General features: G+C 44.0%; 1 protein-coding gene and 1 pseudogene across 1 annotated transcript; one reads left to right on the top strand and one right to left on the bottom strand.

Moving 5' to 3' along the window:
• Window positions 1-5,879: 5,879 nt before the first annotated feature.
• On the bottom strand, window positions 5,880-6,703 carry LOC123443676 (annotated as a pseudogene).
• An 8,710-nt stretch (window positions 6,704-15,413) lies between these two features.
• Window positions 15,414-17,917, top strand: LOC123443711 (protein transport protein Sec61 subunit beta-like). The gene is made up of 2 exons (XM_045120210.1): window positions 15,414-15,518; window positions 17,531-17,917. The coding sequence occupies exon 2, from the start codon at window positions 17,545-17,547 to the stop codon at window positions 17,794-17,796; it is 252 nt and encodes an 83-aa protein (XP_044976145.1). The 5' UTR covers window positions 15,414-15,518; window positions 17,531-17,544; the 3' UTR covers window positions 17,797-17,917.
• The last annotated feature ends 9,411 nt before the right edge of the window (window positions 17,918-27,328 follow it).

The raw sequence follows: 27,328 nt of genomic DNA, 5'->3' as shown, positions 1-27,328 counted from the left end.
TTTTCTCCGCACTGTTGGTGCTATCGTTGACATGAAAGAAGGAATTATTAAATTCCAATTTCCTCTTAAAAAGGGAATGGAACACTTCCCTAGAAAGAAGATTAAGTTACCATGTGAGTTTGTTACTCGGGCAAGTTATTATTTTGAAGTTGATAACACTTGATCTTCTTGCATTATGCCTAGCTCAAAGGCATAAAAGAAAGTGCTTGTTGGGAGGCAACCCAATTTGTTTTTACTTTCTGTTTTAGTGGTCTTGATGTGTGTTACTACTCTAGCAACATCAATGTATCTTTATTTTTAAGATTTGTACCAAGTTATAGCCTCCGTTTGCATGAAAGTTCAAAAATTGTGACATGCTGTCCAGAAACAGATTTTGTCTGCTTGACGGAAAAATTCGCCAAAAATCACCAGATCATCTTTTTATCTGAATGTTTTTGAAAGAATGCTATATATAATTGCCTTTCTGGCATCTGTTCTGAGTTTTTTGATTTGAGTTGCAGAAGTGCCCCGAATAAATTATTTACTACCTGTTGTTATGTTTTTCACAGATTCTACCATGTTTTGTGTTTCCCTTATTTTGCGAATCCTAAGCTTGCTTTTTATTTGCAAATACCTTTTGGCAATCATGAGAAGCAGTATATTTTCATGAAAATCTTTATTTCCCGCAGGTAATGAATTATTTTATTAAGGGTACTAACCACTCTAATCATCTTATGATGAGTTTCGTATGAAGGGAGTTTTCAAGTATGCGATGGGAGAGAGATGAAGGAAGATGCAGGAGTGTCAAGCGCTCAAGCTTGGGGATGCCCCCATGCACCCCAAGAAATATTCAAAGGAGACTCAAGCATCTAAGCTTGGGCTCTATCAACAATCATCAGTTCGTCCATCTCCATGCTATATTTTTATCACTTCATATGATATGTGCTATGCTTGGAGCATCCAACTATTTACTTTTTAGTTTGTTTTAGTTTTGCTTGCTGTCCATAACAAGTCGAAACCTAGCCTACCTTGTTTGGGAGAGAGACACGCTACTTTCCATTCTAGAACACAACAAAGGTTTTCATGCTTATCTTTATGTGTGTTCTTCATCTTTTCATAGCTACTATCATGCTTAGCTCTTAGTTTTCATGCTTATATTTTTAAGAACTATTATTTAGGTTGCTTCTGGAACTCTCTTGAGTTATCATGCTTATCTTTTTTAGAGAGTTGGCTCGTTGCACTGCGTTATGTGTCTTGCATGAGTAGGTAACTGAGGTTGCTATTTAATTATAGTAGTAACTTGCAATAGTTTTGAGGTATTGATTCGAGTAATGTTTGGAATATTGGTGCCAAGAGCTTCAGCCTATTAGTGATAGGTGTTGTATTTTGGGAAAGCCGTGTGTTTTTCAAAAACTAAAAATTAGTTGAGAACTCTAGCTACTAAATTGATCGCTAACCTCTCGAGGGGTTGGAATATATAGAGTACCCTCACGTTACCATGAGTCGAGGATGCGCAAGGGTAACCAAACCCCAAAACACTCCTCCTTGGGGTACTTGTCACTTTGTGAATTTCCTAACTAGATAGAGAGTTACCGATAATAAGTGTATGAGTTCTTCGGACTAATGTGAGTATTCGATTGTTGGCACTTCCACCATCCATATTTTGCTAGCCTCTTCGGTACCGTGCATTGCCCTTTCTCATATTGAGAGTTGGTGCAAACTCCACCGGTGCATCCAAACCCATGATATGATATGCTCTGTCATACGTAAGCCTCATTATATCTTTCCTCAAAACATCCACCATACCTACCTATTAAGGCATTTCCATAGCCTTTCCGAGATACATTGCCATGCAACATCCACCATCTCATGACTTGATCTTCATGTCATACATGCTTTTGCTTGATCGTAGAGCTGCATGATAGTTGGGCCTTGCCCTTATTACTACTACATGACGCACTAGTATCATTGCATATCCTGCTACACTGGGATAGGCATACATTTGCATACATCATGATAGTTTTCACTTGTATTTATGTTGAGTACTTGTTATAAAGTGTGATGATTTTTCTTTTTGTTCATGTAAAACATAGAGTGTTGCCCTTAAGTGAGGAAAAGATCCCAAAGTGGACAAAACAAAAGATCCCAAAGAGGACAAATGAGAGATAAAAAGAAAGAGCCAAAGAGGCCACAAAAAAATAAAAATAAAAAGAAATAAAAGAAATAAAAAGAGAGAAGGGGGCAAAACTACTATTCCTTTTGAAAGATCCACACTCGTACTCCATTGCTATATTGGTACTACATAGAGATTATCATTAATGCATAACTATGTGGGGACCATTACACTATAGAACTTGGTTTGCATATTCCAATGATGAGCCTCCTCAAATGAGCTCTAGGTCTTCATGAGCAAACAAGTTGGATGCACCCCCACTAGTTCCATTGGAGAGCTTACCTTGCCTCATATGTGCATCCGTTACATGGCGATCCCTACTCCTCACATCATATCTATCATTTGGCTTTCTCTCGCCTATGGTTGTCCTCATTGATGTGAGCCTTTCACACCTTTTTGTCTTCCTTCCCCATCATTATTCTATTTGCCATCCTAAGTGCCAACATATCTTGCTTACGCTCATCCATTGCTTGAGTGCTCAAAATCGAAAGGGAGAGGATCATTTTGACTTGTGCCTGACTAGTGGTCTGGGGATGAGTCAAAATAAGTTCTAGAAGGAGACTAAGTGTGAGGTTTAGTAGATTGAGTTCTCAATTAAAAATATATATTTTATGATCTCAACCCATCTCCCACTTCTTGCACGCAAACACCATTTGGAAACATTCGAGTCAGACACAACGAGAGCTCTTGCACCTTTATGTTCTTACTTTGCTAAACCCAATACTAGATATAGACTCTTGCTTGTTATTGTCTTGACTTGAATTGCATATCTCACTTGCTTTACTTTTAAGTTCTTATATGTGTGTTAGCATGTCACCACAAAAATTATTGTGCTATCATTTATCTACTCGAGGATGAGCAGAAATTAAACTTGGGGATGTTGATACGTCCCAAACGTATCTATAATTTCTGCTTGTTCCATGATCTTTTGGGTGACATTGTTATATGTTTTGCTACACTTTTATATCCTTTTACACATATTTGGACTAACCTACTAACTCAGTGCACCCAGTGCCAGTTTCTGTCCGTTGATGTCTATTTTGCAGGGGCTTTTACCCAATTTTCCGAAGCCCAAAAAAATCCAAAAAATATATATAAAAAAATCAGCGAAACAAAAGCTTTCGGATCACCGAAGGAGGGACACAAGGGGTGAGGGGCCACCCAGGCGGCCTGCTGGTGCGGCCAGGCCCTAGGCCGTGCTAGGAGGTCGCTTGGGTGGGTCCCACCTCCTCTGGTGCCCTCCTTTGGCCTATATTCAGAGTCCCGAGAGCAAACCCTCACAGACTTTCTGGAATCGCAATTTTCTCCATCGTTCCGCCGCCGCAACGCTTCCGAGATCGGGAGCGTCAGGAGACCTCTTCCCGACACTCTGCCGGAGGGAGGACTGACCTCCGGGAGCTTCTCCACCGCCATGGACGCTTCCCGGACGTGTCGTGAGTAGTCCTCCTTGGACCATGAGTCCATGACCAGTAGCTATGTGATGTCTTCTCTCCAATCTTGTGCTTCAATGCTTAGTCCTTGTGAGTTGCCCTACATGATCAAGGCATCTATGTAATTCTCTTGCTATTGCTATGCTCGGTTTGTTGGGATCCGATGGATTACGAGATTATGTTCAGATTGTTATGAGTTATATATTTGATTATCCTTTTATATTATGTTCCATAGTGATTCATGCATGTTCTCCGCTACTCTTTTATTGCTTTGGCCAAGTAGTAGATTGTAACTCCAAGAGGGAGTGTTATGCATGATTGTGGGTTCATGCCCCTCAATGTCTAGCTTGAGTGACAGAAACATGAGACTAGGGGATGTGCTTGTTGCCACCAGGGATAAAACAACGGTGCTTGTGACCAGAGTTGCAAGGATTGTTTACCTTATGCATAGTTCGTTAATGCAGTTGTCCGTTGCTTTGAGTTTACAATTTGGGTGGGCTCGCAACTTAATACCGAAGAGATGTTATGGATAGATATCTCAAGGTGGATTATTAGCAAGTAGATGCTGATGAATAAACAGTCTACTTGTCTTGGCATACTACCCATTACTATTGAACCTCTAACTATCAAGGAGAATAATTAGCATTGCGGTGCGATCATAATTCTGTCAATTGCCCAACTGTGATTTGTTTACCCAAGCATAGTTGTTTATCTTCTTTTGGGAGAGAGACATCACTAGTGAACATCATGTGACTCCGGTCCATGTCACCATCATTGTTTACACCTCCATCATTTACCACTTCCATTTACTTTTCCGTTGCAATCACTATTACCTCCCCGCTTGTGTTTTGATACTTTGCAAACTACAAGGCCAGAGAGATTGACAACCTCTCTATACTCGTTGGGAGCAAAGTTATTTGTTGTGTGTGCAGGTCCACGTCTTCTGCTAGCGCCAGGGTGGAAGACACCTACTTGTTGAGCCTAGGAGTCATCCTGGTTCGATAAACCTTACAATCTCCGTGTAAGGGAAATTTGCTGGTGACTACATCTCCACTTTCCACTTGGGGTAACCAACGAGGGGCTATAATCATATCCATCAACTCGTCATCAGACCTGCAGAAGTGATTAGTTCAATTTCTTCGCCACCCACATCTGAAGGGGTGGCACAGAGTTCATCATCCTGCGAGCACCGTATGAGAAAGGGGGCATTGAAGCTAATGCACTTCATTTCACAGTAGGGGGTTAGAGTACTCAAATGAATAGGCATAGAAGTTTTTTGAGGATTTATGAACATAATGATTTGAGGAATAATGCTCATATTCATACCCCTTGTAATTTCCATGCATATCAGAAGCATTAGCACGAGTACAAGTATAGTATTGACCATTTGAGGATTTTGATCCTCTTGAAGACTTTCGTCCACCTGAGGAATTTGATCTGGAGTTCAGGTTCTTCACTGGTGGTGTTATGAGGGCATTCACCTAAAGATTTTCCAAGCAACTTTTGGGGACCCAGATTTTCCTCAGGGGTGGTCCATTCCTGCAGTTAGTTCCAACATATTGAGCAAATACTTCACCAGATTGATTTTTGAACAGTTTATAGTTGAAGTCAAATGACTCATTTGAGGAATAGGATATTCACGTGCGAAGCTTGTTAGAGAGGATGGATCGACGGGAGGACCTTTAGCAGCAACTCATGTGGTTTTGGGATACTACTCAGGTTTCCAGTATGATCCATCAGCATTCAATTTCCTCTCAAAGGCAATTCCTTCTTTCCTCGGGTTCGTGTTCAGGATCTGCTTTTTGAGCACATCGCAAAGGGATGCTTGTCACATACAATTCCTTCAGCCCTGCATTTTCGTCAGTAGCATTTGTGGTTTCCTCAAGTGAAGGATTTGATACCACGGGAGCATTTGAAGAATTTGTAGCGATAGAAGCATTTGATGATTCTGGTGAAGAATTAGCAGTTTCACGTTCAATGCATTTGAGACATGGTGGAGTAAATTCAACCTGAGCGGCACTGATCTGTTGAGCAAGTAATGAATTGTTTTCCATTTGAAGATCATGATGAGACATCTTCAACTTCTCAACATCAAGTTTGATTTGAAGAAATTCATAGGAAATTTTCTTATGATCAGCCAAGAGTGTGCCATAACGATCTTGAAGACTATCAAATCTAGACTGAAGACTTTTCACATCTTCAGAGAGGACTTGAGTGTGATTCATTTCATCATTCAACAGATCATCGCTTCTCTCTAGCAGTTTTTGAAGCTTTTCAATGGCACTTTGTTGTTTAGTTGCAATGTTGGCAAGTTTACTGTAACTCGGTTTTTTATAATCATCAGGTTCACAGTCACTTGAGTCGGAGGAGGAAGTGCCATTCTGTACCTTTGAACCTTTTGCCATGAAGCAATAGGTTGGAGCGAAGTCATCAGCATAGTCATCAGTGTAGATAGCGTTGTCATCTTCTTCAAGGTTGAAGATTGACTTGTTGACGAATGTGGTAGCTAATGCGAGACTTGCCACACGAGACTCCGAGTCTTCTTCAGATCCTTCCTCTTCATCACATTCCTCAGATTCTTCCTCGGAATCCATTTCCTTGCCAATGAGTGCACGTGCCTTTCTGAAACTAGTCTTCTTGTGCGATGAGGACTTTGAGATGAGGATTTTGAAGATTTCTTCTTTTCCTTCGAGTCATCAGAACTTTCATCCTTGTATTTCTTCTTCTTTGATTCTTTCACCCAGCGAGGACAGTGAGCTATGTAATGACCAGATTTCTTACATTTGTGACATGTTCTTTTCTTGTAGTCCTTAGATGAAGATTCTGATTTCCTCATATCTCTTCTTGAAGATTTACCAAACTTTCCACGCCTTGTAAATTTCGGGAATTTCCTCACTAGCATTGCAAGCTCGTGTCCAAGTTCTTCAGGATCACCAATGCTGCAATCTGAGTCTTCTTCTTTTTCAGATGAGGAAATTGCTTTAGCCTTCAGCGCACGAGGTCTTGAGTAGCTTGGTCCATACAGATCTCTTTTTTCCTCCTCTTGGAATTCATGAGTATTGAGTCTTTCAAGTATATCGGTAGGATCAAGCATCTTATAGTCTTGTCTTTCTTGAATCATCAGAACCGGTGTATCAAATGATGGATCAAGATATCTTAGCAGTTTCTTCACAACTTCATGGTCAGTGATGTCTCGAGCTCCCAGTGCTTGCAGTTCATTTGATATGTCAGTGAGCCGATCAAAGGTATCTTGGCATCTTTCATTGTCAAGCCTCTTGAAGCGATTGAAGAGATTGCGAGGAACATCAACACGAGAGTCACACTGAGTTGAAATTCCTCCATTGACTTTGGATAGCCTATCCCATATAAGTTTAGTTGTGCCCAAAGCACTCACTCTCCCATACTGACCTTTGCTTAGATGGCCACATATGTTATTCTTCGCTTGAGCATCAAGTTGCTTGAATTTCTTCACATCAGCGGTAGAGATAGTAGCAGTGATGGAGGGAATACCATGTTCCACGATGTACCAGAGATCATTGTCAATAGCCTGAAGATGCATCTGCATCTTGGTCTTCCAGTAGGGAAAGTCCTTTCCTCCTAAGGTAGGACATCCTGCAGTAACCTTGATCATACCTGCAGTCGACATAACTAAAACTCCAGGTGGTTAAACCAAAATCACACAGAACATGGGAGTACCTTGCTTTGATACCAATTGAAAGTGTGTTATATCGACTAGAGGGGGGGTGAATAGGCTATTTTTAGAATTTCATCACTGAGGAAATTCCTTGTGAGGAAATTCCTCAATGATGAATTAAGTGCAGCGAAAATAGAGCAGGGTCAGATGTGCAAAGACTACTACAACAGATTGCTTAGTGGAGATTATGAGAATCGGTTTGCAAAGTGAGCAGGTATAAAGAACGCGGGTGAAGATTAACTCGAATGAGGAATTTGAGGTTGAGGAGATTCAGAGAAAGTCTTCAGACAAATTCTTCAAACAACACAGATGAAAGTCTTCAACACACAATTTTGAGGAAATGCAAGAGTTAAAGAAATATAACCCGTATCACGATGAAGACAGTTGTTGATGACCCAGTTCCAACTGTTGTGACAATTGTACGTCTGGTTTGGAGCGGCTTGGTATTGAAACTAAAGGACACACAATCCCTACCGTATTCTCCTTGAGCTAAGGACACGCAGTCCTCGCCCAACACTCGTGGTAAGTCTTCAGTGCAGACTTCCAAACCCTCACAAACTCAGTCACCCGGCGATCCACAATTGACTGCTGGTTGCTCTAGACCGTGACGCCTAACCGTTTGGAGGATACATAGTCCTCAAAGAAAAAAGGATTCAGTTCCACATAGGAACAAATTCTTCAGTGATGCTCAATCACTTGGATTTTGGTTTGGGGTTTGGTGTTTGGGGTATTTCCTCACTTGATGATTTTCTCTCAAAGACTCCAAGGAATTTGGGTTGCTCTAAATGACGAGTCTGAGTTTCTCTTGGAGCAGCCAACCATCAAGTGGTTGTGGGGGTGGCTATTTATAGCCTGGAACATCCCGACATGATTTGACATAAATGGCCTTAAATAATGTGATCGTTGGGTGGATAAGATCAATGAGGTGGCGCGTGTCGCGGCAACGGTCGGAACTTTCAACTCTGAAAGTCCTCATGTTTCTCATATTCCTCACATTGAGGCTTTGGTAGGTTTAGTATTGGGTTGAGCATCATGAGGAAATTCATTCTGTAGTATTACTTTGACCCCCTTTAACAGTACGGTGTTCCTATGACTCAAGAGTAAAGAAAATGAATAAGAAAGAGTAAAACATCACGCTTCAAAGTCTTTAGACAATTTTTCTTCAGGAACCACCGAATTCCTCATCTTCAATATCCTCATGAGGAATATCAATTTCATCGCAATTTCTTCGCGATCAAATTCTTCAAGGTAAGACCAAAGTCTAAAGCCGAAGACATACATTTTTAGGGGTCGATATTCATCGTATAACTCAAACTCCTTAGCTACTTATAGAGCATGTGTACACTTACAAATACATTAGTCTTTTAACCTATAAGTCTTCAAACCACCAAAATCACTAAGGGCACTAGATGCACTTACACAAACATCTCTTCTAGATCTTGTATGAGCGTTGCGTTGTCCTTGGTTTTGACCACTATGTCATCCATATAAGCTTCTATATTTCTATGTAGCTGTGGCTCAAAACCAATCTGGATTGCTCTGGCAAGCGTTGAGTGGGTATTTTTTAACCCTAAAGGCATACGTACGAAGCAGTACGTGCCACAAGGGGTGATAAATGTGGTCTTCTCTTCGTATTCCTTGTCCATGAAGATCTGATGATACCCTGAATAGGCATCAAGGAATGACAACAGATCAGAGCCGGCAGTGGAGTCCACAATCTGGTCGATGCGTGGCAAGGGAAAAGGATCTTTTGGACAGTCTTTATTGACATTTGTAAAGTCGATACACAGCCTCCATTTTCCATTCGCCTTGCGCATTACAACTGGATTAGCCAACCATGTTGGATGGATCACTCATCTAGCCAAACCCGCCGCCTCAAACTTCTTGATTTCCTCGGCAATAAATTCTTGCCGCTCCAAGGCTTGCTTCCAGACCTTCTGCTTGACGGGTCGCGCATGAGGGCAGACAACAAGGTGGTGCTCAATCACCTTCCTCGAAACACCGAGGATGTCAGATGGTTCCCATGCAAACACATCGACATTCGCCCGCATGAAGGCAATGAGCGCGCTTTCCTATTTGTCATCGAGGGTGGAACTTATGGTGAAAGTTCCTCCCGTCCCATCTGATGACCCACAAGTGTAGGGGATCTATCGTTGTCCTTTCGATAAGTAAGAGTGTCGAACCCAATGATGAGCAGAAGGAACTGACATGTGGTTTTCAGCAAGGTATTCTGTGCAAGCACTGAAATTATCGGTAACAGATAGTTGTGTGATAAGATAATTCGTAGCGAGTAGCAAGTAACAATAGTAAGAAAGGTGCAGCAAGATGGCCCAATCCCTTTTATAGCAAGGGACAAGCGTGAACAAACTCTTATATGAGGTGAAGTGCTCCCGAGGACACATGGGAATTTCTGTCAAGCTAGTTTTCATCATGTTCATATGATTCGTGTTCGCTACTTTGATAGTTTGATATGTGGGTGGACCGGTGGTTTGGTGCTGCCCTTACTTGGAAAAACATCCCACTTATGATTAACCCCTCTCGCAAGTATCCGCAACTACGAAAGAAGAATTAAGACTAAGTCTAACCATAGCATTAAACTAATGGATCCAAATCAGCCCCTTACGAAGCAACACATAAACTAGGGTTTAAGCTTCTGTCACTCTAGCAACCCATCATCTACTTATTACTTCCCAATTCCTTCCTCTAGGCCCAAATAATGGTGAATTGTTATGTAGTCAGCGTTCACATAACACCACTAGAGGAACGACAACATACAACACATCAAAATATCGAACGAATACCAAATTCACATGACTACTTATAGCAAGACTTATCCCATGTCCTCAGGAACAAAAGTGACTACTCACAAAGCATAATTATGTTCATGACCAAAGAGGTATTGAATAGCATTAAGGATCTGAACATATGATCTTCCACCGAGTAATCCAACTAGCATCAACTACAAAGAGTAATTAACACTACTAGCAACCTTACAAGTACCAATCGGAGTCGCGAGATGGAGATTGGTCACAACAGATGAACTAGGCTTTGGAGATGAGATGGTGCTGATGAAGATGTTGATGGAGATGAGTCCCCTCCGATGAGAGGAGTGTTGGTGATGACGATGGCGACGATTTTCCCCTCCGGGAGGGAAGTTTCCCCGGCAGGACGGCCCTGCCAGAGCTCTAGATTGGTTCTGCTCAAGTTCCGCCTCGCGGCGGCGGCGTCTCCTTCCGAAAGCCTCCTCCTGATTTTTTCTGGGATGAAACCCTCCTTATAGCAGAAGATGGGAGCCAGAGGGGCAACGGGGGGCCCACAAGCCACCCAGGCGCGACCAGGGGGGTAGGCCGCGCCTCGCAGGCATGTGGCCTCCTGGTGGCTCCCCTCCGGTACTTCTTCCGCCCAATATTTTTTATAAAATCCAAAATAATTCCTCGTTGATTTTCACGGCTTTTGGAGTGGCGCAGAATAGGTATCTCAAACTTGCTCCTTTTTCAGACCAGAATTCCAGCTGCCGGCATTCTCCCTCTTCACATAAACCTTATAAAATAAGAGAGAAAAGGCATAAGTATTGTACTGTAAAGTGTAATAACAGCCCGTAAAGCGATAAATATCAACATAAAAGCATGATGCAAAATGGACGTATCACCATCCTCCTTGGGGCACCTTCTTGGTCTCTAGTGGAGCTGCCTTGGATTTCTTGCTCCTGGCATTGGAGCTCTCACGCACATCGTCAACAGCTATGCAACACTCCGAGGAGGTGCATTTGCCGGAGAGTGTGCAAGAAGTCTTGCCGGTCTTCTTCCTCCCGGGAGCTTCAGCGGCAGTAGCGAGTGCCTTGGCGGCAAGCGTTGCAACAGCCTCCCGCTAAAGCTCGTTGGTGCAGATGAGCGCATCCTTCTTGTCAGAGTTGATGGTGATGACGCTCATCAACCCAGGCATCTTCAACGTATTATACACATAATGCGATGCCGCCATGAACTTGGCCAGCGCTGGACGACCAAGGATCCCATTATATCGCAATGGAATCTTGGCGACGTCGAAGACAACCTTCTCCGTCCTGTAGTTCAAGTAACTACCAAATGTTACTGGTAGCGTAACCTTTCCCTTCGGCTGGATCTTCCCAGGACCAATCCCGTGAAATGTGCCCGTTTCTTCGAGATCCTCATCAAGAATTTGCAGCCTTTTGATCACGTCGGGCGAGATCAAGTTCATACGGGCCCCACCATCAACTAACATTTTTGTCACTTTGAGGTTGCGGATCATTGGTGAAACCAACAATGGCAGACACTCGATCGCAGTTGTGCGGTCAGGGTGATCCTTAGCGTCAAAAATGATAGGCGTGTGTGACCATTTCAATGGTTTGCGGGCATTGATAGATGGCTCTGTTGCATTCACTTCACACGCCCACTGTTTAAGCTGGCGGTTGGAAGAATGCAACGAGGCGCCCCACTCAATGCACATCATGTATGTAGCCTTCTGGAACTCGTGGTCACTGAACTCGTCGTCCTCCTGGCTACAATCATCCTCATCCCCTTCTTCCTTGTCGCGGCCTCGGGCGGGCCTCTCCTTCTTTTGCTTGGCCTTGTCGTGGCGATCACCACGTTTCTTGCTGGATCCCTCAGCACCGTACTGGCCTTCTCCTTATCTCGCCTCTCATATTCAACTTTCTGCTTCTTGGCAAGCTGCTCAATTTGTCGACAGTTTTGGAGATCGTGGCCCTTGGTGCAATGGATCTTGTGGTACTGTTTGTCGGAGCCCTCTGGCTTGTCGGCAGCCGCCAAGGCCTGTTAGGGGGCGCACCCGGCAACGTCCTTGCTGGGGGCATTAGCCTTGGCCTTCTTGATGGTGTCAACGTTGTCGGATCCCTCGACAGCAAACACGGCCTTGCCCTTGCGCTTCTTGTTACGCCGTCAACCTTTCTTTGTTGGGGCGTCGGCGTGTTCGTCGTCAGAATTGGTTTCTTTGCTGGCATCTTTGTCGGGAAGCCTTCGCCCTTCTTCAGCCCGAGCACATTTATCAGCCAGATGATAGAGCTCGGCGACATCCCTGACTTTGTTCATCACCAGCTCTTCGCGCATCTTGCGGTTATGCACGTTCTGATGGAACACGCTGATAACAATGGCAGGATGAAAATCTGCGATGTTGTGTTGTATGCGGTTGAACCTCTGTATGTAATTGCGCAAGGTCTCACCCTCTTTTCTGGGGGATGAGATGTACCTGGCGAGGAGCTCAGTGGCCACTGGTAAAGGCGCCAACAAAATCGTGGCATAGGTGTGCCCAAGAAGAAATGAAGTTCTTCAACAGACCCATCAACCACGACTTGACGTTGGGCTTAAGCACCAACGGGAAGTAGTTGGCGAGTATCTTGTCGTCGCGAGCCCCGGCAGCCTGCACCGCAATGGTGTAGATGCTCAGGAACTCCGATGGGTGGGTCTTGCCGTCGTATTTCTCCGGGATCTCCGGTTTGAACGTGCGGGAACTGGGCCACTGGGCTCGCCGCAGCTCACGAGTAAATGTTGGACAACCCACCTCGTAAGGCAGGTCGCGAGGATACCCTGCCACGGGCTCGTCGACAGTGGGCCCTATGCGCTTATCATATTGATGGCGTGCTTCCTGTCGTCATTCAATGGTGGTCCGGGCGTCTTCTTTGCGTCGCTCTTTAAGAACTTGACGCTGAACGCGGAGGGTCCATGGATCAGATGACATCGTTGAATCGTGAGAGACGTTGATCCGTCGAGGCAGCGATCGCTTCTGCCACCGTGGAGGAGAGTGCACCATGGTCGTGGCGCCTCTAGCCTTCTCGCCATTATCGTGCACTTGCTTGCTGGACTGATGTTTCGAAGGCCCCGCTTACGGCAGCCCATCGCCATTAGCGAGGCCGATGAGGCTCTGAATGGTAGCTCTCCATTCTTTGAGCTTCTCCGCCACAAGAGGAAAGTCTAGGAGCATCTGGGCTCGTGCCAACGCTTCCGTTGTTGTAGGCGTCGTCGTGAGGTGCGAGGAACGTGAGGTGCTCTTACTCCTAACCGTGTTAGAAGGAGCACCATCACGGTCCTGTGACCGCATGCCGCTTCCACCAGCTTCCTGACGTGCATGTTGGCCCTCCGCATCACGAGAGTGATGCTCAAGAGTCTTCCCTCAGGGATGCTTGGAACCGCCAGCGTTGCGGTGTCGCTCGTCGCATGCGGCTTGGGAAGGCCGCAGTGTATGTGCCGACGTGGGTGCCTTAGAGGCGCCCCTCCGTCCTTGGAGTTCGCCACGCCGCCCGTAGGCCGCGCAGCTCCATCCTTACACCCATCGGCGTGCGGGTTGTTGTTGTGGCTAGGAACGACGCCGCTCGCGTGGCTTGGATCACCAGAATGTAGCGGAGGCTCAAGACCTTCGCCTCCTCCGCCCGCGCCCATACCATCGCCCGTCCGTGGAGTCACAAGCATACTGGATGCAGGTGGATCAGCCGCCGTTGCACCCCTCTTCTTGGGGGCCATGGCGACGAAGGTGATGAAGAAACTAACGCGCCGATTGCTAGGTCACGTTAGCGCAACCTCTTCCCCCCTACCTGGCGTGCCAAAGATGTCGGGGAAACAAACGACACCTATGGGATCGCGTGGATCCCTTTATGGTTCGGCGGGGAGAGAGGATCGCACCATGAGCAGAACCAACGATCAGCGCAAGGGGAGTTTTTACCGACGTTCGGGCCGCTGAGAAGCGTAAAACTCTACTCCTGGCTTAGGTGTATTGTATGTGTTCATGGTTTTGGCTACAAGAGCGCTATGTGTTACACAACAGCTACGCAAAGAGTCTAAACCATAGACTGAGAGTAGATGCGAGAGTATCTGTCCGAGACTATATGTGTGAGACTCGATCAGACCCCCCCCCTAAGCTATGCCTTGGGCCTCCTTTTATATGTCAAAGGGGTCACCAACAATGGCGTAACAGGACACCCACGAGGTGCACAGTTAACTGTGCACGCACGGGGTGTACAACTATTATAGTGTTTACTGACGGTTTAAGACAGACGCATTAAACGCTCTGTCACGCATCCGTGACCTTGTGTGACACGGGACAGGGACGCGTCCCATTGGCACTGCTCAACCCCCAGATGTCGCTCGACACGTACCCAGGAGGAACGACACCTGGCCGCTGCGCTGGAGCAGTGGCAGGTTGGTGGGATCTTGCCGGGTGCACGTCTTGTTGGGGCTCCGCTAGCTTCCCCGACAAGGATCTTGTCGGGATCCCTGCCTCTGGTCTTTAGTCTTCTAGTCGTTGGCTTGAACGTCTTCTTGATATCTTCGTACTTGCCTTTAGCTGTCCTCCGACAGGCTTTGCCGCGGGTGTGGCTACAACTGCCCGTGCACAAGTAAGGGGTGCTAAAGGCCCAAACTTTAGTGCCATGTCTTCCTAGTGTTATATGGCAACTGAGTGAAACAGTCGTGTGTGCATGCGTGTGAGTTGCCATGTCTTCCAAGTGTTACATGACAACTTAGTGAAACTGTCGTGCCCGAATGCGTGCGAGTTGACATGTCTTCCTCGTGACAACTGAGTGGAACTGCCATGCCCGCATGCCTGTCAGTTGTCATGTCTTCTCCATGTCAAATGAGTGGAACTGGCCGTGACCACATGCGTGTGAGTTGCCATGTCTTACGAGTGTTACATGGCAAGTGAGTGAAACTGACCACGTTCGCTTGCCTGTCAGTTGCCATGTCTTCTAAATGTTACATGACAACTGAGTGAAACTGTCACGCGGGGGCATGCGTAACCGCGAGGTGGCAGGCCGGATGTACGGGTCGTCAGGTAGGAGACCGGACGTGTTGACGTTAGCTGTTTTGCTCACCGAGAGACGTATGTGCTGTTTTCCTTACACATTATACGAAATGTAGAGGCAACACTCCTTAACGCACATACGTGTGGGCGTTAATTACGGTCAACTTTAAGAAAAAAAGGTACGCGAGGCAGACCTTTGGACGAGATAATTACGGTCAACTTTGCTGGCGGGCGACTTGAGACCCGGTAGCCAGGCGAACGGCCTTGATCGACGAATGGGGAAGCGCATCGTCCAATCAGATCGCGCGGGCCACGTCACGCAGCGCGAGCGGACTTTGGGCTCGACCCGACCCGGAATGCGGCTAGGCTGTGCGTAGATATAAGGGACACGCACAGCACGGAGAGTATTCCGCGCTCGAATTTCACGCACCAGGTTTGGAAGCCAGACGGACAAGAGCAGGATCAGCGAGTTCGTCAGGTACGCGCGCGTAATCCTCCCGTCTCATCGTCACCATGCTCGATTGATTGATCCCCCGCCTGCGCGTCGTGTGTCCGGACAAGATACGTTACCTTGCTGTCTCTTTGTGGTTTAGATCGCCTCGGCTTGCGTCCTATACATAGGGAGTTCAGATTTGGTGAGATCTTGATGAGATTTCGGTTCCTTTGATCCGTTTGATGGATGCATGGTTGGGAGTCGGAATATGTGTGCCGATCCGCCCGTGTTTCTCTGATTCTTGTTCGATCGCGTTTTCATCCGTAGATTTGTGGTTTCGTAGATTCAGGTTGGGCGTAGGAGATTTATTATGTTCCGTATGATCAGTGCGACCCGTTTATATGTGGTTGGATAATTTTCGCCCTATATATTTGAATTCCCAATTCGATCCATGCTAACATCCAAATTTCACTGTTTGTGTTATTACTTTACCTGACATGTGGTTCTAAGGTGCTGGCATCCAGATCAGTGAAAAAATTAGGCACGCGATAGCAGCATAATGTTTCGCTAAATAAACCAGTGTATAATCATATTTAAAGGGCAATGCTATTTTTGTAATTGATCCGTACAGCCTACTTAGATTGAAAAAGAGTACAGTACTCTGATCAGATATACACCTTCTTAAGACACTGAAGTTTAAAATGGATCAATCTGAGGATTTAGAAAATTATGGTTGAGTAGTATTTATCAAATTTATTCTTCCCTTTACTGGCAAGACTCTAATTTTCACTAAAAATTGCGTATAGATAATGTAAAATAATTCTCCTGGTGTCTTGATGATTTATAATTTTGTTTTCGTGTCACCCCACACTGAATAAGTGTCAGCTAACTGTTGAAGAAATTCAGTTTTTTGTCTGACAACACATGAACACAGTTTGTTGACAAAATTCAGTCTTTTATTCTGACTAAATCATAGGATTCTGTGAAGGTAGCTTAACTTCATCACAGCTCATGTTATACCTGGAACTAACCATGGTATATTATTTTCATTTCCATAGGTTTTCAATCAAGTTACTTTCCAATAGTAAGTTTGTAGCCTCCAACAAATTGATGTAGCAGTTTAGCTATGCATCTTAGGCCATGTTTGGAACCATAATAGATTATGATAATCTGGATTATGAAGATAGATTATATAATCTGGTTTATAAAAATAATCTAGGTGGACATGTTTGGAGGCCAGATTATATAAACTGTAATCCAGGTTTTACATTGCATAATGACTTGTCTATCCTTTGTTTGTTTTTTTTGAAAAAAGAGAAGGGTGGCGGTGGTAGGAATGTAATTATCTCCAACTTTATAAGGGTAATGGGTCATCAGCAATCCATAATCTGATTTTAGCTGGTATAGAGTAGATTATGAGTTTTTAATAATCTAGTCATCTAGTTTTTATAATCTACACCATAAGCTGTCCTGTTTGGAGACATAATAGATTATAAAAACTGGATTATATAATCTGGATGGTTCCAAACAGGGCCTTAGACAGATGTTTTAACATTATATTTAAGGCATGGTCCACACGACTGAAATTAATTAAAGCACTCTCTACTCAGCTTCAGCATACCTACAACTGCAAGGATTCATCTGTATTTTTACGTGTTCTGCAAAACATGCTCAGTATGCCACACTGTATTTACCCTTCTCTTAGTGAGCAAAAGGTGTATAGCGGACACCATTTCATGCCATATGACAATGCTTGCTCATTTTCTATATACTACTCCCTTCGTTCCTAAATATAAGTCTTTCTAGAGGTTTCGTTAGTGAACTACATACGGATGTATATAGACATATTTTAGACTCTAGATTCATTCATTTTGCTCCGTACGTAGACCATTAGTGAAATTTCTTAAAATACTTATATTTAGGAACGGAGGGAGTACTTCTCCTACAAACATGCTGATTATGCCTGCCATTTGATCAGTTGGAACACCATGTATATTTTTGTCTGTTATGATACTAGTGCTACATGCCTTCTGATCAAGACTTGTACTTTCATGCAGATAGATAAAACAAGATGGTGGCTAATGGTGACGCCCCTGCAAGAGGGAGTGCAGCTGCAGCTGCAAGCTTGCGCAGGCGTAGAACCACCAGTGGTGCTGCTGCTGCTGGAGGTGGTGCCGGTGCCAGTACAATGCTTCAGTTCTACACCGATGAGGCTGCTGGGCGCAAGATGTCCCCAAATGCTGTTCTGATCATGAGCATAGGGTTTATTGCGGTTGTTGCTGTGCTCCATGTTTTCGGCAAGCTGTACCGCACCCCTAATTAGGTTCCATATATACAAGCTGAGTTTATGTGTCTATGAATAGCAAAGTCGTAAACTTTGCATAGCAAATGACTGTCGGGTCCTGAAAAGATTTACCATATAATACTGAGATGTTATTGTCGAATCTTTGCAAGGTGTTTGTCTTGTCATTTGTTGTTTACACTTACTAATCTAACCTTCTGGATTTACCATATACAAAATGCAATCTGTACAAATTAGTAAACAATCTAATCAAATACTCCTCCTGTCCAAAAATAAATGTCTTAATTTTAGTATAATTTTGTATTGAAGTTAGTATAAAATTGTGTCTTAGCTTTACTAGTATAATTTTGTATTGAAGTTAGTATAAAGTTGTTATGTTGGGACAGGGGAGTAAAATTTTGCTCTGGCCAACCCGTGTATATAAAAAAAGGTTGTACACCCGATGCATCAGCCGAACTTTGGGTCAGATGCGGGGCGTTCGATCGTGCGAGTACCCAGGGGCAGGGCGTTCGATCGTGGGGCGTTCGATCGTGCGAGTACCCAGGGACGGAAGCACCCCTCAGGGATATAAACTAGGCGATGGGACCACTTTGCTTCCAATTGTTTTCTCCTTGCTTCTTCCTCACGAAATGGACGCCAAGGGCACCTGCACCACTAGGCATCAGACCTCGGCCACACCACCAGCACACAAGTCTCCGGCCACTAGGTTCCAAAATGTCTGTTATCCAGGTCGTAGCTCTCCGTCACCGTACCGCTCGTAGCACGGGGTCACCACAGTGGTAGCAAAAAGCGCATTAGTTGTAGAAAATTCTAGTCGTCGTGGTCACCCTGGTCGCACGCCGCAAATTCAGTCGCTGGTTGTAGCTTTTTTCATTGCCGGTTGCAACAAATTCGTAACCAGTTGTTGCCGGCCATACTTTGTCATCTCCCTGGTTGTAGCAAAAATGGCCACTGGTTGTAGCTTTACTCGATGCTCGTTGCAACAAAATCATAGATAAAAAGCTTCAACCGGTGTGTGAAAAGCTTCAATCATGAAAAAAGCTTCAATTTTTTTTTGCGGGAAAACAAGCTTCAATTGCGATGGAAAAAAGCTTTGATCCGTGAAAATAGTTTTAACCATCGTGAAAAAAGCTTCAAGCACATGATAAAAAGCTTCAAGGGATACGACATGCTGACGATGTTGCGAGCAGTGAGACCGGGGAGCTACGGGCCGACCACATGGCAGTCCTGCATCACCATCGAGCTACAGCCCGTCGCCACGTGGAGCTGCAATCAGAGGGTGCAACTGTGGCATGGGCGTTGTCGGGGACCAGGGCGACAACTAGCGACGAGGACGGCCGGCCATGGCGCCGACCGGCGACGAGGACGTCAGGGTGGTGCTTCAAGCTCGATCGTTTTCTTGCGGGGGTATGACAGGGTGTCCTCGGCATTCAGGTCGTTGTAATTTTTTCTGGGGAAGACAACTCACAAGGAGGACGAAGCGGAGGGATAGATCCAACGGACAAAAATTGCTGCATCGGAGGGTTGGGGCTCGACCGGCCTAACTGTTAGGCCGGCGCGCCGGCGGCTACCGTTGCCCTAAAAAAACTTAGAAACTCAGGATTTCACGGTTGTGGGGAATGACTATTAGTTTGTTTTTCAAACTGATTTTCTCACACTCATCTCTTTCCTTGTCTCCTTCATCAACTCTTTGTTTTTCATACTTGTGAACAGTTATCGAGTCCAACTCTTTGTAAATGAGAATGCCCTTATTTGACTTTGAATGTTTGGCTTGTTTGAGTGCAACATTTGGATCAATGTAAAAGAATATTTATGTTTGAATTCAAAAGGGTTTGGAAGTCATAAATTTGAAATAATTCAAACTTGGTAGGTTGGGTTTCAATCCAAAGTGATTCAATTAGGTTGTGATCATCATTTGAATCAATTTATAAAAAGCTTCATTTGATTTGGAATTGTGGTTTGGATTCTAGGTTTAAATATGGTTTTATTTCAAATTAAAATAAGGAAAAGTTCAAACTTGGTAAAAAGATTATAACGATCACTTGCAAACTTTTGGAACACAAGGAAAAAAGAATTACTGAATTCAGATCATAGATCAAAAGTTATGATCAATTCAATTCACATTTCAAAAGCTTTGGCATGGCGGCACTTCTGAAACTGGCGTGCGTAATAGTGAAAACTAAGATAAAATGGTTGCTACAAGTATTGATACTAATATTTAATTAAATTCGAATTTAATTGTGTTAATCATCTTATTTGAAAGCTTGCATACTAAGGATCAATCTGTAAAAAGATCAACTCCATTTGAAGTCATGGTTTGGATTTTTGCCCCTTACAAAGGTTCATATTCAATGTTTAAATAAATCAAATTTGAATCATGTGGAAGTGAAAATAATTTGTATTTTTTGCTAGAGAATTCCATAAGGGTCAATATGCAAAAAAGAATCACCTCATTTGGCCTATTATGTTGGTTCTAAGGTGCAAGGGCTTTCTACAAAACTACCTATTTAACACTGATTACATTTAATTTCAGATAATGCCATCAATATGGGCCATTGGAACAAGTGACTATAGAAGACGAGGAATGAAACATACCAGTTCGTTCTAGATAGAACGTGAAAGTCATATCAGAGCCGATGGATGGCTGTGGCGAGACCACATCACTCTAGGGTTTCAGTAGATCAGAGTTCATCACCGAGATAAGAATGACTGCGGCGGTGCATGACTCCGAAGATGCATAGGGCCATGAGTTGTATATGTTATCCATGCCGGCGCGGGACGACACTATAATACAATGGTGACGACGTCAATGGCAGGACTCGACGAAAATGGTTAGGATTTTTTTGTCAAAGTTGTAAAAGCGATTGCGGGCTTTGGGAGTTGGACGGTGTCGATGAACCGACGATCCTGGGGGTGACAATAATGGACAAGGTCACGGGCTCAGATTCGTCCTTACCTCATGGGAATGGAGTGGTCCTGGACTCACCTCCTAGTATGATTCGGGCATGCGCGACATGTCAGAAAGGTGTGGTAGAGCACGTAGCGCAAGTAGGTGAAAGGGCAGGCTTGAGAGCTACTTGTTCTCGTCAAAATCACTTGCTTATAGTGGTGGCAGTGGCTACGGCGGTGGGTCGATTCCTCAATGTGCACTGAGCCATGCTCGCGAGTGTACCTGATGTTCTTAGCTGGAGGTTGAGGTGCGCCATTAGTCGTTGGATCTTCATAGGATTGAATGGTTGTGACTAAACACAACCACACGCACCAGTTTAGCTAAGCATCTATGTCGTGGTCCTAAAGTGTTGAGGCCCAAAGAACAGTAGCCCTTTTCTAGTTTCTTTTGCACATTTAGACTATTGATTTGAATTGAATTTAAATATTTTCAATTAAAATTCTAAAAGTTCAGAAACTTGTATAAAAATACTAGGGCTATTATAGATCACCGGGAAAAAAGTCTAGGCCCAATGCAGGTTTGAAAATTAATTTGTTTACAAATGGATTTAATATGGACTATTTGATAAATCCCTAAAATGAATTAGGGTTTATAAAAACACAAAATGCAATCAAAATATGATATGCACATGAATGATGTGTTCATATCCAAATTATAAAATTTGGGATGTGACACCGCCCTACCTATGCCAAGTTAATGGCTAGGTCATGCTATGTCTACGTCAAGTTTAAGATGTGAGGTCCAATGGGGTCATCACCATCTTAGGTGATTTTGAGCGCTCCAATCAGTACAATGTTATCAATATGAATATTGCAGTGTCACTTGTCATACCTAAGGAGCTAGTCACCATCCAGAAGTCGGTTGACAATAAGCAGCCTCCGTCGAGCAACATGGTAGTTACCGAGTCTTTTTTCGGTCGGCCAAGGACACCAAGAAGGTCCATGTCAACCCTAAGGGCCCATCCAAGATGGCCCAGATAGGGACCTAACTTGAGGCCCAACAAAAAGTGCATTTGTTGATTTTCTGTGTGAGAATTGAGATATCTTCGCATGCAAGCCATCTAACATGATAGGTGTTCCAATGGATTTTATCGAGTACTCCCTCAATGCCATCAAAGATGCGGAGTCGGTCAAGAAGACTCTTCGTATCTTCGCTGAAGATAGGCCCAAGACCGTCAGAGATGAGATTGCATGGCCCCTCAAAGCCAGATTCACCAAAGAAGTTCTTCACCCAAATTGGTTCATAAACCCACTCATTATTCATAATAGGATAAAGAAAGGAAAAATCTATCCCTTAACTGGCAGATCGAGCAGAGGACATCCGTCACCTCCTTCGATCGACACGTGGGCATGTGTCAGGCGTTCCTCGCAGCTCCGGAACCACGTCATCCTCTATCACCTCCTCCACCTCGGCTTCCACCGGAGTGGGCGCCTCCTCGGCGGCGGCGAAGATGCGCCAGTTGCGGGGCACGGGCGCGGTGAAGGAGAGGGAGGTGCTCGCAGGGAGGAAGGTGGCTGTGGAGAGGGAGGTGCTTGCAGGGAGGAAGGTGGCGGCGTGAAGGAGTGGGGTTCTGGAGGGGAGCATGTGGAGAGGGGGCGTGGCCGCTCGGCCGCGACGCCACATGCCGCCCATGAACATTGCAATTTTTTTCGCAACTTTACCTTTGTTGCAAAAATTCCTGAAACATGACCTTTGTTGCAAAAAAATTCCCGCAAAAGTACCTATGTTGTAGAAAGACGAACAAAAAAAATCCTGCAACAAGCAAATTGTTTCTGAAACTCGACCGTTGTTTCAAAAATTAACAGGTCCAAAGTTTATTTCTTGCAACAAAGCGAAAGTTTCTGCAACTTAGCCATCATTTCATGAATTATGGGGTGCCTGGCCGGAGCAGATCGGACAGCTACGCGTAGATCGGACGGCCCTCCAAGTGGTGGATGTTTAGTAAACATCCACCGGTGGATGCGTAGCAGGCCCCATAAAGAAAAGGAGGGATCTCCTCACCGACTTTATAGGGATATTCACTAGTGGGTCAACATGAAGCTCACCCCAGAGAAGTTTGTGCTCGGGGTCCCATTGGAAAAGTTATTTGGCTTGATCATTTCCAAACAGGGAGTCAAGGAAAACCTAGGCAAGATCAACACCATATTAAAGATGGACAAACCCAATAATCTAAAGGATGCCTAGTGATTTACTGGTTGCATGGGTGCACTTACTCGGTTTGTCCCCAAATTTGGTGAGAAGGCTCTACATGTTTACCGAGTCCTCAGTAAGTCCAACTCTTTTGGGTGGACCGATGAAGCCCAGGAGGCCTTCGATGACCTTAAGTCCCTTATATCTACAACATATGCCCTAGTCACACCAAAAGAAGGGGAGCCCATGTTGCTCTACATATGACTCATCAATCGAGTGCTCGAGGTTGTCTTGGCTTCGGAATGCGAAAAAGAATGTTGTGTATAGAAGGTACATCAACCCATCTACTACATCAGTGAGATCTTACCGAGTCAAAGAAGTACTATCCACACCACAAAAGATCATCTACGACGTGATCATAAATTGATGGATGATGGTGATCGATGATGTACATGCGTGATGGTCGACATTGCGCCTTAGCAAATCGCTAAACTAACTTCGGTATACTTATTAACGGTGTTGGAAACGCAGTAAAACTGATCATGAAGATCAATGTCCATATGTAGCAAGAATTTAAGATTTGCAATGTGAATTGCAGGTATATTTTGAAGTACTTGGTTAACACGGTTGGGTTCCGATTTCGCATAGTACAAGAGGTCTCGATGACTCTCATTTCTATGACAAAGAGTAGCAAGCATTAAAACTCAATCAAACAAAAACTAAAATCTAAAACCTAAAATTATGCATAAGGGGCCTTTAAGGAGATACAAGGAGGTGTGTGTGTATGGGGGGGGGGGGGGTTCGTCCAGACCAGTGGGGGTGGGGGCGTCAAATCCAACCTTAAGTCGGTCTCCTTATAAAAAGGTGGTCTAATTTTTTTGGGGGCCAAAACTGAGATGTTGCAACACGTGTAGATGACTATGGACAAAAATATATGAAGTGTCATCTTGTATATTCCGTTTATGTTCCTCACATGTCATCACAACGGCTTCGAAGTCCTAAAAATATCACTTTGTAAGTGCATCTAGTACCACCCCTTGTTAGCTTTGGAGTATTGAAGACAAACATGGTTGAGGGACTAATGTGTATGCGAGAGTTCACAGGTTAACACAGATATAAGTCCCTAGAGATTCAGTTTACCCGTCGAAGATGACCACCAAAAATGTTTGAAGACATTGTTATGGCCGAAGCCATTGGTGGTACGCGAAGATAATCTCTTGAAGATAATTAAACGCTAAGACAAAGTCTTTTGTTTGTTTTGTTTCGTCTTTCTCGAGTCATAGGAACCACTGTACTGTTAAGTGGGGTCGATGTGATCGAAGTCAGGCGCTGACCTAATGCTCAACCCACAATTACATATGTCTTTGAGCAAAGACAATGAGAGGAAATCTCTTCGAGAGTTGGTTGATTTAGCATTAATTGTAGCCCAAGTAATGTTGCGGCGCGTGTCTTTGAAATCCGACTGTTTGAACACGTGTCGGTTGGCCATTGACCGAGGTTCATTTTGGTCATAACATGTAGGGTTGCGTGCTGCCTATAAATAGCCCACCCCTCCACCATAAGTTGGTGGCTGCTCACACTTAGATACGTTGTTATCGTTTCAGAGTAACCAACCTCGAAGACATTGAGAGAGAGAACTATTGTGTGAGGATAAACCCAAAAATGTAGAGCTAGTGCTTGAGCATTACTGAAGTCATTTTGTTTTGAGAGAACTGAAGACTTGTTACACTTGAAAACTGTGATCTTCCAAACGGTTAGGCGTCGTGGTCTAGTGCATCCAAGAGTCATTATGGATTGCTGGGTGACCATGATCTAGATCAACCCAAGAGTCATTGTGGATTTCCGGGTGACCAAATTTGTGCGGGTTTCGGAAGTGTCCCATGAAGACTTACCTGAGTGATTGGGTGTGGTCTGAGAGACGTCGACTCAAGGGGATCAAGGTGATGATGAGGTCTAAGCCTCCCCAACGAGACATATAGTTTTCACATCAACTGGAACTGGTCCAACAAATCCCGTGTCTTCATCAAGCTACTAGTTCTATCTTTCACTCTCTTACTTACTGTAATGTACTGTGAGGCCATTGCTTGATCATCTCAACTTGAAGATATTCATTGAAGACATTCCTAACTGTCATTTATCTTCACACTACCTAAGTTTATCTTTGATACATCTTAGTGTGCATGATGGTTATGCTATATATGTGTGAATGTCTTTGTAGTATTGCATGCTATGCCTAGATCCTTGATTGCTATCCCTGCTTGATCCTGTATCGCTTCCTCTCAACTTTGAATACATTTACTGTTCCAAAACTTTTCATAAAAATTGCCTATTCACCCCCGTCTAGTCGATAACTAGCAATTTCAATTGGTATGAGAGCAAGGTATTCCCTTGTTCTGTGTTTCGTTTTAACCACCTGAAGTTTTAGCTATGTCGACTGCAGGGATAATTAAGGTCTCTGTTGCATGCCTATATTTGATGGCACTTATTACCCATACTGGAAGAACAAGATGTGCATGCATATCGAAGCCATTGACAACGACCTATGGTATGTCGTCCTGGCTGGTGTTCCCAAGATTGTCGAAGGTGTCACTGCTGCGGATGTGAAGATATTTGCTCAATTAGACTGCATCGCCAAGAACATCATATGTGGGAGAAGGAATCAAAGAAGAAGAGTAATAACTATGATTCCATTAGCAAGAAGAAGAAAAATCATCACAAGTCTTCATACAAGTCTACATCGCATAAGAAGAGCTCCAAGGCACATGCTTTCATTGGCAAGGAGATGGGTTCTGACGCTAAATCTGAGTCTGAAGCTGAAGAGGGACGTGAGGAGGAGTCTGGTTCTAAAGTTGCTGGTTTGGATATGGCCTCTGCATTCGTTGCCTCATCTGTCTTCGACCCTGAAGATAATGGTCACCTCATCAACACTGAAGCCAATGACGACGACAATGCTCCAGCCTACTGCTTCATGGCAAAAGGCTCCAAGGTATCCTCAAAATCTTCACACTATGACTCTGATAGTGAGGTTGAATATGATGATGACTTGAAACCTAGTTATTCTAAACTTGTCAAAATTGCTACTAAGCAACATAATGCTATTGAAAAAATGCAACAAACTCTAGAGAAAAGCGGCGACCTGTTGCACAGCGAGATGAGTCTGAACGAAGCTATGGTAGAAGATATGCGTGATGTTCGTTTAAGGTTTGCGGATCTCCAAAATCATCATGATTCTCTCTCAATTGATCATGAGAAGCTTTCTCTTGAATACCTTCAAAGAAAGCTTGATCTTGAAATTTTCAAATAGGCTCAAGAGGATCTTCGAAAGGAAAACGACTCACTCCTTGTTGAATAGATCAGTACCCCTCAGGATGAATTTGATGCTCCATGCTTAAGATGCCTTCTCGTGAAGCTAATGATTCCAATGTTGAATGTTTAAATGCTTCTGAAAATGAATTATCTTCAACTATATGTGTGGTATCTAATCTCTCACCTGAGGAAACCACTACTATCACTAGTGACAATGACAGGTTGAAGACATTGCTTGAGACAGGCATGTGCAAACGTCTAAAGGGACATCATATCTTCTGTGCTGTCCTCAAGATGACAATCTAGAACAAAAACCCTAGGAAAGAGGGTGTTGGTTTTGAAAGAAACATCAATGCTGATGGGTCTTACTAGAAGTCTGAGCAGTACCCCAAAACCACATGGGTTGCTGCAAAGGGCCCCTCAGTTGATCCATCCACATTGTTTGTCTTTAACTGTCTAATCCTACCATCGTTGATGAATCCTTCGATTCCAACTATAAATCGTTCAAATGTCAGAATGGTGAAGTATTTTCTAGGTTCATCAACACTAACTGCACGAATGTCTCACCCATGAAGAAGATTTGGGTTCCTAAATGTCTTCTTGAGAAGGTTCCTGTGAATGTCACGATGACATCTCTCATGAAGAAGCCATTCTTCATATCAATGTCTTTGAGAAGACAAAGGTCTTCATATGATCGCACTAACAACTATGTTTCACAGGGGAGGACTCAAATGACTCATGAATATGAGCACTACGACATGAATTGTTATGTTCACCCATCTAAGAATTTTTCTGCATATTCATTTGAGTATTCCAACCCCCCTGTGAAATGTGCTATTAGGGCAACATTGCTTAAATTCTCTGATGCTGCTTTATATATTATTGCTTTGAAGACATCTCTCAGGATGTGGGTGGTTAAGAAGAACTAATATCTTCATGCAGTATCGGGCCTCTAGAGAGGATGAAGCCTAACTTGAATGCTATCCCTAGAGACCCAAAAATTGTCTTGTCTGGAGGCAAGAAAACTAATGAAAATGGTGTTACCATTTATATCGTCCAGTGTTACTGTTACTTACACTTCAATATCTTGATCAATGCATGATGTTATTGCATGCCTTGGTGAACAAGACAAATTCTCAATGTAGGAAGACAAATCGAGTCCAACCG

The sequence above is a fragment of the Hordeum vulgare genome, chromosome 3H (genome assembly GCF_904849725.1).
Source record: "Hordeum vulgare subsp. vulgare chromosome 3H, MorexV3_pseudomolecules_assembly, whole genome shotgun sequence".
Taxonomy (NCBI): Eukaryota; Viridiplantae; Streptophyta; class Magnoliopsida; order Poales; family Poaceae; genus Hordeum; species Hordeum vulgare.
The sequence above is the reverse complement of the archived record's forward strand: the minus strand, read 5'-3'. Positions and strand labels throughout refer to the sequence as shown.

Bases quoted from the DNA above. Each gene is read 5' to 3' on its own strand.
- LOC123443711 (XM_045120210.1), top strand. From the start codon at position 17,545: ATGGTGGCTAATGGTGACGCCCCTGCAAGAGGGAGTGCAGCTGCAGCT.